We start from the raw sequence: 14,595 nt of genomic DNA, 5'->3' as shown, positions 1-14,595 counted from the left end.
ATTTTTTTTTATTTTTTTATATTTTTTTTCATAGTTTTAAGGAATCAGTTTAGGTTTGTTATTTTTTATTCCTGCATTTTATTTAATGGTTTAATTCTAGGAACACATTGTTAATGGGTAGTTATTTTTAAATTTTATAAATTGTAATATTTCCTGATTCAATAAAATAAGTTTTCATTGTTCTCCTTCCATATATTCCTTCAAATTTTCCCTTTCCTTTATGTTCATTTTTGTTCCCGGTTAAAATTCTGTTTTTTTATAAACACCAACAATTGATATCAAAGCTATGGTTAGAGCCTATCCTAATGATATTTGTTGTTTGTTGGACATATTGTTCCACCCATTATCGGGCCACTATTAGACCATCCAATAATGTCCAGTCCCACGCTCGATATGCATATACCTCGGCGTGAGGGGGTGTGTTGGAAGTCCCACGTCGGCTAGAGATAAGGCTAATTTAAAGTATATAAGTGAATGCAAACCTCACCTTACAAGCTAATTTTATAGGACTGAGATGGGTACAGTTGGAGGAAGTATGCAGAGAAACAAGTGAAAGGAAGTCACAATCCACACAGTTATTACAAGTTCAATTATCCAAATTGTCCAACAAAGAAGAAAGTTGCAAGGTCTTTGGAGGAACGTGTTACTGAAATAGTATACAGGGGAAGTCACAATCATCCTAAGCCACATAATAGAAAAAATGGCTCTCAATTAATGGATCAAACTTTTTCATCCTGCACCATCTCAAAGGAAACCCAAACCCAAGGTATTTCCATTTTTGAGATTGTACTAGAAAATTTAACTGGCATACAATGTTATTGGAAACATTTTTAAATTGTCAATCAATCATAAATTATCCATGTACAAATTTGAAGTAATTATCATAAAGGCCAACAAACATATCATATCTGATGATCAATCATACTCTCTGGGGCATTTCAATCAAACCCTTCATAGAATTGATCTTCCTTTATGAAAACTATAATATTTGTGTTTAAATGATTATTCTGCCAAGTGAATTTGAAGTAGAACTGAAGAAAACAAACGACACCCTTTTCCTGTATGCCTTTTTTAGTGTCGCAATTTCATTATTACCACCCCATAAGGCCATGACTTACTCAAAACATTCTTTCTGCAGGAGTTACTACAAATGCGTTGCCCCAGGTTGTCCAGTGAGAAAACAAGTTGAGAGAGTTGCAAATGACATGAATGTTGTGCTAACAACCTATGAAGGAAAACATAACCATGATATTCCTTTAGGACGAGGAAATGCAAGCTATTATAGAGCTTCTCTAAACAACAACACCAGCAATGTAACAGCACCTGCCCCAATATTATTCTAACTCAGCAAGCTTCATCAATTCATTCCCTGACACAAAGCTCTCCGCATCTACAAGTCAAGAAGCTGTTCTAATGGACACGTTGCTCAGCCCTGGAAGCCTAGGATTTTCGTCTAATGATTCATTCCTTCAGTCTCTTTTCAAAGAACTTCTAAATTTGGAAGTGGAACACTTGAACCTTACACGTGATAATATTGCTGATATAGTGTTTGTGTATAGCATATAGAAATAGAATAAGAAAATCACGGGAATCTACTAATTTAGTGTACTGAGATTAGAGACTGGAACTGCAGTAAAGCTTGACAAAAGTTAAGCCTTATTTAACTTTCAATTTAGTAATAGGAGACACAGAAAACTTGTTGACTTTCAATTCCATTATTTTTTTGTTCACTACGTTCATTTACTTTCTAAAGTTTATGCTAGTCTTGGCAATTTCTACTCTGGTATGCAAATGTCTACTGCTATTACGTCCCAGTAATTTTTGTGTTTCTATAACTTTTCGATCAAAGTTATGTTTTTGTTCAAATTACGAAGAATTCAGCTGCTTCTGATCTATTCAGGAATAGGCTATTGGAGTCTAAGGATGAAGAAAATTTGAGAAAGAACAATAAATTGAAAACTATCAACATCATCACCACACTGTATACTGGGAAAAAAGCAATTTGTATTACAATCTCATATTATTACAACATTTGCAAAGACTTAAAAAGAAAGAGAGAATATAAACATAAAAAACATTAGGAGCAAATCTATACAAGAAAACTCACTGCTTTAACCTTAAAGCAATATATTTATTCATCTTTTTCCATTTAGGTTTCTCATTTCTATTCAACGTAGGATTTACCCTTACACTTGAATTACTAACCTTTGCAACACTTGAATTACGAACCATACCATTGCAACAAACGCAAAGACTTTAAAAGGAAAACGGATTCTAAATTTTATACTCAATAGAAAGTTTTTTACTTATATTCAGTGATAGAAGAAAATTTTAACTATTAAGGGTACTTATGTATAAGTTTTTGTTGACAGTTTGTATCCTAAAATAATAGCTGATAGTGATAGACATCAGAAGGCAAAATAGGAGAAGGCAATGGCTGCAGTGTAAATATGCTGTCAGCAGTTTTCCTCATTCTATTTGTTATTGGAACAGCTGATGTTGATGACAACAAGAGATATGCTACAACCTGAAACCAAAAAGTTTTCTAACATTTCATAATGAAGCAAAATACCACTGAGAAACTTATTTTTAATTGCAAAACAAAATCATAGTATTATTATAGGTTTAATACCTCTTTTGGTCCCTTGAAAGGGGGCAAATGTTCAATTGCGTCCAATGTTTTTTTCGAAGTTCAATGTGTTCGCGACTTATGAAAAAAATATGCAATTAAGTCATTTTTGGTAACGGCGTTAATTTTTTAACGGGCCAGCTAACAGGGTGGACTGAAGTTTGCAACGTGTCTGGGGAAGGTTAATATGTGGCAACCCTAATTCCCAAACCCTAGCTTCCTTGTGCCGCCAGCACCATTGGCAACCGTAGGCCACCGTCAGCTACCCTCTCATCTTGCCGCAACCTCACCTCACGTTTCAGGCTCCCTAAAGCTGTGATTTAGAAACCATGGTTGAGCGATCAGAATTACAATTTGGATCTGGAATCTCTATCTAGATTTCTTTTCTTGCAGGTGCTCGTGCTTTGCATGGTGTGCAGGTTGCGATCTGGAGGTGCAACGTGATGGTTCTACCGTGCGAAGAAGATGATGAACATTGGCCATGGTGGGTTTCTATCGTAGGGGGAGATGGCGCGATTTAGGTCTGGTGGAGGCGTTGATGGCTAGCTCAAGGTTGGGCGAAACTCACGAGCAGATGAATTGAAGAGTTGTGGCGGTGATTTAGGTTTCGAAAGATTTTTGGAATTGGGGATTTCTCTGTTTGGGTTTCTACATATGTGTGCGAGAGAGTGCTCTTGCAATGGTCATGGTGGATGGCGGTCCTTGCAGCTCTACGACGACCTGAAAAGTGTCTCATGGTGGAGATGGAAGTCGAGGAAGATGCTGAAGATGATGATGGAGGACTCACGACTTTGGCGTTCGCGTTCTGTATTGGTGAGGGTGGTGGCTACCGGCACGGCGACGCTGGTGTTGGGTGATGGCGAGGTTCCGGCAAGACGGCCGGGTGGCTGACGGCGGCCTACGGTTGCCCATGGTGCTGGCGGCACAAGGAAGCTAGGGTTGTCACACAGTCAGAGAAACTGTACACGTCATTAACTTTTGTCTAGAGTGACAGCTGCACCGATTAACGCTTTTACCAAAAAGAACTTAATTACACATTTTTTCATAAGTCGAGAACACATTGAACTTCGAAAAAAACGTAGAACGCAATTGAACATTTACCCCTTTCGTGGGAAAAAAAGTAGTAAACCTATTATTATATTAGAAGCATATGAAGTTATCATTGGTTGGTCGAAGAAAAATAAGTTTAGAATTTTATTCCTTCCCAAAAGGATAAGGCCAAATAGAAGTATCAAGTTTTCAATCCACACTCTAAATCATACTTGTTAGGTTAAACTTCAGTCTGCCACAGTCAAATAAGACAAAAAGCTTAATGAATAAATTGAAAACTTTCATTTTTTGTTATGATCAGTGTTGTGAAACTGCTCACTGCACCTTCATTTTTTTTTTTGAAATAATTGTCCGGCGGTTTTTAATGAGTCGCCTGTAATCCTTAAATATCTATCCAACCTTCCCTGCCCGCACCTTCATTCATGCTCCTAATTTTCTCTAAACCCTAATTCTCTCTCAGTTCATTTCTTCCTTCGTACATTTTCCTCCAAAAGTTCACCCCAATCATTTACCTCCAAGCCCCTTCTCGCACCATCTTCTTGTTGGTCTTCTCCTACGTTGTATTCGTCGTCGAGGCGTTATGGCTGTGTAGGTGGTGTTCGCTCTCGGAATTCCTCACATCTGCGTATTTCGTTCATTAATTCGTTTTTCTTTCCGTTCATTTTCGCTCTACCCTTTTGAACTTATGATTACTCTCGGAATTGAAACGGTAGAAAAGCACGTTTTAGGGTTCTGATTAGTCTTGCATTTTCTAAAAATATTAATGTATGAGAAGGTATGAGGAGATGAGGCGAGGCGAGGCAAGGCAAAGGGGTGAGAATGATGAATCTCTTGAGTTCTGTTCCAACACAGACAGCGAGGGAGCCTTTTGGAACCATGTTTGCACTGTTGAAGCAGAGGAAGATGTTCCTCACAGATCTTGTTACACTTCAGAAATTTTGTGTAAATTTAGTATTATGCGTATCGCCACACTATCTATTTTATTCGTATTCTTAATTAATTTCCATTATGCAGGCTGTGACATTGCATGAGCGATGCAAAGTTTTCAAGGGTGAAAGCACTGATTCATCTCAATTGCTATTTTCCTCGCAAGCAACCAAGACAAAAAGAAAAGTGACTTTAGAGTGATCATTTGTGTTATTAAAAGCTCTTGTACAGTTTATATCGGAGAGTCTCCTAATATTGTAGCTAAGGTATGGTTACTAAATTAGTACATCTTTTTATGTGTTAGTAATTTTATTTTCTTATAAGTAGTAAAATTTAAATATTTTACATTAAAGAAATAAATTTAAGCTTAACTCAATTTCATTAAATAGAAGTTCAGCAAATTGAGATTTATTTTTTATTCATTGAATGCTTACCATAGGTATCTTTGGTCCTATTCCAGTTCTAGACATTCAAAAGGTCGTTTAGAAATTTACAAGAAACAAGTGTTTTTACTTAGAAAAGGAATTTTTATCCGTTAATCGTAATTTAATTGTATACAATCTCTTGCATAAAGCTAAGCAACGGAGTGGGCGAGGAAAGGCTTGAAACTCATTAATCCTTAAGAAACTGTTGCATAGTAGATTACTTACCATCTCACCAAGTCGTGTATAAGCTGGATCACTTATGTATGTAAACGAGGTACCAGAATCAAATATTACATGAAACTCAACATCAGCAACAAGATCTTCCACAAAAATTTGGGTTATGCTGATGTTATAAGTTGGACTGCAGGGATTAATTAAGCACCAGTACACAGTTAGACACGAGAATTTTTGTTGCTTCTGTTGTAAAGAGTCCAAACATCCACTTACTGCAATTTGTCAAGGTTTAATGGAGTTTTTCTTTGGTCTGGCTTGCCAGTATCACCAAACGTGATTCTTCCAACACCATCAGATCCAAAACACATAGAAAAGGAATTTGAGATGAGCCCTTCTTTGGCTAGGATGCTATGAATGGATCTATTATCCATTCCAAGTCCAAATAGGCCATTTGGAGTTCCCCCATTTAAAAAAATGCACCAGTTTGAAATAGTAGTTGTTCTGATTTGAGTAGCTTTTACGTTGTTTAGTTATTCCTTTTCAAAAGAGTCTATATGATTTTATATATACTTTTAATTGAATGTGTTTCAGTTTAATTTTCTATCAATTTTCCCCTCACAAACTCTTGTAGTCTGGGCCTTAATTTATTATTATTTAAACCTGTCTTCAAGCAGATAAAGTGAGGATATAAACAAGCAGAGAATTATACGTCAGGACTGCTTTCCCGAGGTGAGGATTTTCATTTCTCATATTTGTCTACCATTTTGTCTCCATATTATAATAATTAAATATAACTGTCTCTATGTTGAGTAGACAGTTAAATAGTAAATATTGAAAGGATTTTAAAAAAAATATGCTGATTTGAGTATTTCACTCACAAGCTCCTGATGTTCAATACTCGTTTCTAGTTTTGAATCTAGAACATGAGTCTTCAACCACCCAAAAACTTCATATTACTCTACTTTCCTTCCATTCTTTTCCCAACACGATCTATTTATGCATCAATAGCTTTTATATTATGTTTTTAGTCAGTTGTTAGATATGCTTATATTTAAAGATCTTGTTTACTGTCAAAATTCACAGTCACAATTTTCCCCTTGTGCATTTTAGTTAATAATTATATACATTTTTTGGATTTGTTACAGATATTGTAATAATTACATTACACCTAAGACTTTTGGACGGTGAATCAAAGAGTTTTACTTTGACGACCCAAGTAAAAAATTATTAGCTTTAGTTTTCATTTCTTTCATATATATATATATATATAATATATATATATAATATATATATATATATATATATATATATATATATATATATATATTTGACTAATCTCTACTCAGAAACAAAATTAGTTTACTTTTAAGTAGATGCACTACTTATACTTGAGTTTTTTATTTCTTATTATATTTATGATAGTCCATTTTCATAGGAAAGAGAGTGTGGGCACAAAGTTAGCAGAGGAAAAGTCTGGATAGCTACACATAAGAAGACCAATGGAGCTTTTGTCAGTGATGAGGCAAGAGAAATTGGAGTAAGTTTTATTCCTGTCATAGATGAATAAATAGTTTAGTATGAAGTCCTCTTTATTCTGATATGTGAATCTTATTGTCTGGTTGTGCTAGTGTATTACATGTTGCGCCCTGTTTTACATGCATAAATTTCTTGGTGTATGTTACCTTGAATAAGTTGTATTAGATATTTGTGTGTTCATTGAGATTATGTTGGAGTAATGTTGGCCGGTAAGAATTTTACCTTGTGTATTTGCTCGTTGATTGTATTCTGCTTCCTCTAACTGCATGTAATAGAAATAGTAGATTTCTGGAATGTGCATGAGATTGAATGGTCACTCATTATAATTCAAAAGTATATGAGATAAGTTTTGGTAGGAAGTTGTTGTTTGTGATTTGATAGGTTAATATTCTGGAAATTTTTTGTAGAAGCATGTTAATATGTGAAACGATAAATATGGTAGTGAATGGAAGATAATAATTTGATTGTTATGAATTGTAATTGAAAGGAAGGTTTTAGTGGACTAAATTGTCTGGAAGTAAAATTGGTTTAGAAAGTAATTGTATATTAAACTAGTGTTTGCCAACAAATAGAATCAGGATTGAGTGACGTGAATTAAGATGAATATCGTGGCTAGTATTAAAAGATAGCTCTGGTTAAGACTGTTTTAATTGTTTGGAAGAATTGAGTTATTCTTTGGTATTTATAATGCATAAACTATTGAGTATGGTGGCTGGAAATGTGAAAAGAATTTGTGAGCACTTCAACTGAACAGGATTGAAAGCTTGTGTTTAGTATCAATTTTTTGTGCAGTAATCTAGTTTTTGAAATAATCATTGTTAAAAGAAGTAAATTGTCCAGAACTTGTATGTTTAATTTTGTAAGTGAAGCTTGTCCATGTCATGACTGTTGTTTCTATACCCTATACCATATCCTAGCTCAGTTCTGATTTGATGCACATTTGATGCACATGTAAATGCACGTTTACATGTGCATTTACATTTAAAAGAAGTAAATCTAGTTGCATATTTTGCGTAATAACAATTCTGATTTGATGCACATGTAAATGCATTTACCGGATAATATGGATGCTAAAATGAAATTGTTTGTGCATTGATAATTGTATATCTACTGATAGTGAAATTGCCTCCCAACTTGCTACATTTCAACATCATCGGTAATAATTGCTAAATTTATTTGTATGATCTTATTTTTAAATATATAACCAACTAACTGTTATGTTATATTGTAGGTATTTGATCAAGGAAGTGTGTTGATGGATGTAACGAAGAAGAACAATCTTAGACATCTTTGTCTTTAATTTTTAGTATTGAATATCGTTGTTTTTAATTTTTATAATATTGAACATCTTTGTCTTTAATTTTTAGTATTGAACATTGTTGTTTTTAATTTTTATAGTATTGAACATCTTTGTCTTTAATAATATATGTTGATTTATTTTATATAATAATATTTAATTTTAGATTATATTATTTGATGGTATGTATTGATATTAAAACCAGATTTATCATAATTCATTTTCAACACAATAAAAAAATGATCTGATGCATTTCGGGCGGTTTTGGATAAAACCTTTGGAAATAGGGGCATTTATTTTGAATGCAGTTACTTCTAACGGTTTGGTAGAACTCCGATTAGTTTCAGCGGTTCCTAAGAAAACCTCTAAAAATAGAGGCAGATCAACTAAATCTCGGTTAGTTTCGTCGGTAACTTTGTGACGTTGTTTTTTTTAGTAATTTTACAATCACGGGAAGCATATTTTTCATAAGTTAAAAGTCCGATAATGCTGAAAATAATCCCTGAAGAAAATATATATTTTTGTAGTGACTATATATGTAAAAAAAATTAAATATTCAACTGACTAAATTCTATAATTATATTTCCTTTATACTTGTAGGAAAGCAAATAAGAAAAAAGATGGGTAAAATCAATTTAGATTAGAAATACTTTTGCAAAATGAAAACCTGTGTCATTTAACATGTCTTGATTCTCAACAGTTGAATTTTAAATTAATATATCTACGGTGAATTTTCAAGAGGCATCCGACCATGAACCTTATCTTTGAAAACGACAAACCAGTAGACTTTTCAACTAAGCATCTTCAATTTCAACCGTTAAATCTTTTAATATATATATCCAACGGTTTATTGTGCTTGTAGGCACGGACGAAGCGTAGAAAGTTGAAATGAAGAGAGTCAAGTGAAGTCTCCTCCCATCAGTTCAACTCATTTCTTACAACCAATTCCTTTCCTTTGCATTTTTGTTTGCTACTCTGATCATCACTTGTTTTGTGTTGAGATCATGGCATTAGCTGTGGTAGGTGGTGCGCTCCTTTCTGCTTTCTTTGACGTTCTTTTCGACAGGCTGGCCTCCCCTGAGGTTCTCAACTTTATCCGAGGAAAAAAGCCTGACAAGTTGCTTCAAAAGGTGAAAACACAGCTCATAGTTGTTAGAGTTGTGCTTGCTGATGCTGAGAAGAGACAAATCACAGACTCCAATGTCAAAGAGTGGCTCGATCTTCTCAGAGATGTTGTCTATGAGGTTGATGACTTACTTGATGAAGTTTCTACTAAAGCTGCTACTCAAAAGGAGGTAAGCAATTCATTTTCTCGCCTTTTCAAAACGAAGAAGATTGTTAGTATTAGTAAGTTGGAAGACATTGTTGAAAGATTAGATAACATTTTAAAACAAAAAGAGAGTCTTGATTTGAAGGAGATTCCAGTGGAGAGCTACCAGCCATGGAAAGCTCAGCCAACATCTTTGGAAGATGGATATGCTATGTATGGTAGAAAGAAAGATAAGGAGGCCATAATGAAGATGGTGTTAGAGGATAGCACCAATGGTGAAACAGTGTCTGTGATCCCTATTGTAGGCATGGGTGGGGTCGGAAAAACCACTTTGGCAAGATCTGTGTTCAACGATTGCAAATTGCAGCAGCATATATTTGATTTAAAGGCATGGGTTTGTGTTTCTGATATATTTGATATTGTGAGGGCCACAAGAACCATGATGGAGGAAATTACCCGAATGCCTTGCAAATTGAGTGATCTAAATGCTCTTCAACTTGAGTTGATGGACAAACTGAAAGGTAAAAGATTATTGATTGTGTTGGATGATGTTTGGATCGAGGATTGTGACAATTGGAGTAGTCTTACAAAACCATTTCTAAGCGGGAATAAGGGCAGTAAAGTTCTGATCACAACCCGCAATGAAAATGTAGCGGCTGCAGTGCCTTTTCATACTGTTGAAGTATATAATCTAAACAAATTGTCAAATGAAGATTGTTGGTTGGTGTTTGCAAACCATGCATTTCCTCTCTCAGAAGCCAGTGAGACTAGAGGAACTCTAGAAAAGATTGGAAAGGAGATTGTTAAAAAGTGCAACGGGTTGCCGTTAGCCGCACAGTCACTTGGAGGAATGTTGAGAAGAAAGCAGACTATTAGGGATTGGAATAATGTACTTCAAAATGACATTTGGGAACTTCCTGAAAATCAGTGTAAAATTATTCCAGCACTCAGAATCAGTTATAATTATCTCCCTCCACATTTAAAACGGTGTTTCGTTTATTGCTCATTGTACCCCAAAGATTTTGAATTTAAAAAAGATGGACTGATCCAGCTGTGGATGGCTGAAGATCTTATAAAAGCAGTGAAAAAAGGAAAGACTTTAGAAGAAGTTGGTCAAGAGTATTTTGATGATTTGGTTTCGAGATGCTTTTTTCAATCTTCAAGTCGGCGTGGGGGTGATTACTTTGTAATGCACGACCTTATTCATGATCTAGCAACATTTCTTGGTGGGGACTTCTATTTCAGAACAGATGAACTTGAGAAAGAAACCAATATCGACAGAAAGACTCGTCATTTGTCTTTTACAAGATTCAGTGATCCAGTCTCGGATATTAAAGCTTTTGACACAGTAAAATTTCCAAGAACTTTCTTGCTAATCGATTACAAAGATTCCCCATTCAACAACGATAAGGCACCGAGTATTATAGTGTCAAGGCTTAAGTACTTGAGAGTTTTATCGCTTTGGAACTTCCGAAGTCAACTTGCTCTGCCTGATTCAGTTGGTGAATTGATACATTTGCGTTATTTAAATCTCTCTTATACAAGTATAGAAACTCTGCCGGAGTCACTGTGTAATTTGTGCAATCTACAAACTTTGAAGTTGTCTTATTGCTCTGAGCTGACTAAGTTGCCTAGTGCCATGCAAAATCTTGTAAACTTGCGTCATCTTGAAATTCTTGGTACTCTCATAACAGAGATGCCTAAAAGAATGGGGAAACTAAATCAATTACGCACCTTGGATTGTTATGTTGTGGGCAAGCATACAGAGAATAGCATCAAAGAACTGGGAGGACTTCCAAATCTCCATGGTTGGTTTTATATTCAGAAATTAGAGAATGTTACCAAAGGCGAAGAAGCATTAGAGGCCAGGATAATGGATAAGAATCATATTAGCAATCTATCCTTGGCATGGTCTATAGCTAACGACAATAGCATCGACTTCCAAGTTGAGTTAGATGTACTCAGCAAGTTAAAACCTCACCAAGATCTGGAAGCGTTGTCCATAATCGGTTATAAAGGAACCAGATTTCCGGAATGGGTGGGGAATTTTTCCTACCTCTACATGACAAGTATACGTTTACATAATTGTAACAACTGTTGCATGCTTCCTTCACTTGGGCAACTACCGTCTCTCAGTAACCTTCGTATTTCAAACATGAACTCGGTGAAGACTATTGATGCAGGCTTTTATAAGAAGGATGATTGTTCATCTGTGACGCCCTTTCCATCCCTTGAATCTCTACTCATTTATGATATGCCTTGTTGGGAGGTGTGGAATTCTTTTGATTCAGAAGCTTTTCCTGTGCTCAAGAATCTGTGTATAGAAAACTGCCCCAAACTAAAGGGAGATCTGCCAAATCACCTTCCTGCTCTGCAAACACTCGGGATTAGAAATTGCGAGCTTCTTGTCTCTTCTGTCCCAGGGCCTCTCACCCTTCGAACACTAGAGATACATAAATGCAAGAAAGTAGCGTTTCGTGAGTTTCCTCTTTTGATGAAAAGTATAAAAGTGGAAGGAGGCCCAATGGTGGAGTCCATGATGGAGGCCATATCTAACATCCAACCTACTTGCCTTCAATTTTTGGAATTACAAAATTGTTCGTCAGACATATCTTTTAGAGGTGGTCTTCCTGCGTCTTTGAAAACTCTTGCTATCATAGATATAAACAAACTGAAATTCCCGTTGCAACACAAACACGAATTACTGGAATCACTTTCAATAATTAATAGTTGTGATTCGCTCACGTCCCTTCCATTGGCTATCTTCCCAAATCTCACTAGTCTTTATATCAGAAACTGTGAAAATATGGAATCACTTTTGGTCTCAGGGTCAGAGATTTCGAAGAGACTGAACACTTTTACGATTGACCACTGTCCCAACTTTGTATCATTCCCGGGAGAAGGATTGTGTATGCCCAATTTGACTCGTCTCAGTGTTTATGATTGTGACAAGTTGAAGTCGTTGCCAGATCAGATGGGAACTCTTGTTCCAAAGATGGAATATCTTTCAATTTATAACTGTCAACAAATTGAGTCATTCCCTGGAGGAGGTATGCCACCTAACTTGAGAACAGTTGTTATCAGCAATTGTAAGAAACTATTGAGGGGCCTAGGATGGAAATCGATGGCCATGGTTACCTCTCTCGAAGTGTGGGGTCCATGTGATGGCATCAAATCCTTTCCAAAGGAGAGATTGCTGCCTCCCTCCCTTGTGTCTCTGGAAATATTTGATTTGTCTAGTCTGGAAACTTTGGATTGCAAGGGCCTTCTCCATCTCACATCACTCCAACAATTAAACATTAAAAGCTGTCAAAAGCTGGAGAATATTGCGGGAGAAAAGCTGCCTCTCTCGCTAATAAAATTAACGATATATCAATGTCCCTTGCTGAAACAACGATGCCACAAAAAGGATCGTCAAATTTGGCCTAAAATCTGCCATATCCGTGGGATAAACATTGACGGTAGATGGATTTAACGAGCATGGATAATGAGAAGGTAATTCTCCTTCTTTCCTTACATCATCAACCTCTAACTTCTTAAAAACTATTTTTGTCTGTGTTATCTCCTTTCTTGTCATATTACCAGTCTTAAATTAGTTAATTGTTCGGTTTCATACTTGACTGGAATTGCAAGTGTACAGGAAACCTAACATTTTGTATGTATGTTATTTTCCGTGAGCATTCCTATCATTTTCGATTAAACGTAGTCACAGCAGAAGTGAGTAATGGTCTTCCAATTTTTTTGACACTTTTTCTGTGTGGTCAGTGTCAAGATTCTGCTTAGTATTGTGATGAATATGGGAGACAGATAATTCCACTGAAATTTCATTTAGAGGGGTAAATTGAATTAATGTTATCCATTATTGTTTTCTAAACACAAGTTTATAATTGTTTTATATAATAGTTAATAAAACAGCTGGTTGAGGTAAAAATTAAATTCATGACTGAAGGGTGGTATTTGTTTTTCAGACATGCTGGATTGGCTTGGTGAAACTGCAGCTGTCCATTGTAATGTACTGCCCTCTACGAGGTCATCACTTTTGTGTTTGATTTATAGATTTGGGTTGAATGCATCTGAAAGCTATATCCCAGCATGCAGAGGTTGAATTTCTCATTGTGCTTATTATGCATTTGAAAAGGGAATAACTAAGGAAAATAAGATTGATCCATTAAACTGTCTGGAGTTAGCGTGGGAAACTCCATGAGCATATAGGCCTTATGCCCACACTTGTTGGTTGTGTTCCTATTCTACCTCTGTTCATCTAAAACTGATAAGCTTTTATCTTCCTCGCCAAAGGCCCGTGAACCAACTTATCAATTGCACCTCAGGTGATTTGAAATTACAGTTGCTGTCTATTAGCTCTAGGAGAATTTCCAAAAAAAAATTGTAATTAACAGGGAAATAAAGAAAAGACAAAAACTTGGACAGTCTTCTTTTCATATTACTTTTATATTTTATTCTCCCTCCTATAGTTAACGTCAATTTTGTAACGTATATGGGAAGTCCCGATTTCAATCTTTACGTAGAATGCAATTTGTCTTAATTCTTCCGTATTGTTATTTCTTATCCTCCTTCGATCTGCTTCATTGTTTCTTATTTTCCCTAGTCTAGGGTGGTTTCATCAGAGCTCATGAAGTTCATTGACAAGCAAAAATTCAACTTCGCTCAAAATTCTTATGTATATATATGGGTTCTATTAAAGGAAGTCATTGTATATTGAATGCCTTGCTACGAAGGTGGACTAAAACTTCTCACATTCTTTTATTCCCCCTCTCACCCTTTTCCTGTCCCGAAGAATTATTCGCAAATTTTATATTTTCTAATTGAATCTGAATTCAATGTTATATATGAAAATGCAAAGTCCGCAACATTGACATTCAAAAAAGTTGTTTGTGTGAATCAACTTTAAATATGTTTTTTAAGGATCTTTGAGGGCAAAATGTTACAAGGCCTTCTTGAGAAATGAAGAAACAAAAGCATAAAATAAACATTTATAAGTTTGATGTATATAACAAAATGTTCAAGATCTGTATTTGTTAAAGAAAGTATATTTATTGTCTGTTTAAGCAAAATCTTATAAGAAAAAGTATACACATTTGTGTTTGTTCAGGCAAAAGTTTATTAGACGAAGAGCATAAGTAAAGCCCTTGCATCCATCACATAAGCCATATAACAAATAACGCTTGCATCTGTCATATGAAGCCCTTAACATAGCGCTTACGTCTATGAGATGAAGCACCAATGAATGCCTTTGATCAGCCACACAAGGTGTCCATTAATAAAATTT

The 14,595-nt window shown here is 35.4% G+C and overlaps 1 protein-coding gene and 1 long non-coding RNA gene across 4 annotated transcripts; both read left to right on the top strand.

Moving 5' to 3' along the window:
• The first annotated feature begins 3,936 nt into the window (after positions 1 to 3,936).
• On the top strand, positions 3,937 to 8,130 carry LOC124826996 (uncharacterized). Of its 2 annotated transcripts, none has more exons than XR_015781884.1 (5): positions 3,937 to 4,271; positions 4,455 to 4,872; positions 5,880 to 5,934; positions 6,641 to 6,742; positions 7,973 to 8,130. It is a non-coding gene; the product is annotated as an uncharacterized LOC124826996 (long non-coding RNA). The 2 variants fall into 2 exon arrangements; XR_015781883.1 differs by having other exon boundaries at positions 3,957 to 4,304; positions 4,694 to 4,872.
• A 766-nt stretch (positions 8,131 to 8,896) lies between these two features.
• Positions 8,897 to 13,861, top strand: LOC124842509 (putative disease resistance RPP13-like protein 1). 2 transcript variants are annotated; one of them, XM_088099628.1, is made up of 3 exons: positions 8,897 to 9,333; positions 9,454 to 12,803; positions 13,277 to 13,861. In XM_088099628.1, exons 1-2 carry the CDS (start codon positions 9,043 to 9,045, stop codon positions 12,781 to 12,783), a joined length of 3,621 nt encoding a protein of 1,206 aa, XP_087955754.1. In that variant the 5' UTR covers positions 8,897 to 9,042; the 3' UTR covers positions 12,784 to 12,803; positions 13,277 to 13,861. The 2 variants fall into 2 exon arrangements, with proteins under 2 accessions (XP_087955754.1, XP_087955753.1); XM_088099627.1 differs by having other exon boundaries at positions 8,897 to 12,803.
• The last annotated feature ends 734 nt before the right edge of the window (positions 13,862 to 14,595 follow it).

This window comes from Vigna umbellata, chromosome 9, assembly GCF_029865625.1.
Source record: "Vigna umbellata cultivar VRB3 chromosome 9, Vumbellata_1.0, whole genome shotgun sequence".
In the NCBI taxonomy this organism is placed as follows: Eukaryota; Viridiplantae; Streptophyta; class Magnoliopsida; order Fabales; family Fabaceae; genus Vigna; species Vigna umbellata.
This window is presented reverse-complemented; position numbering and strand designations above follow the sequence as displayed.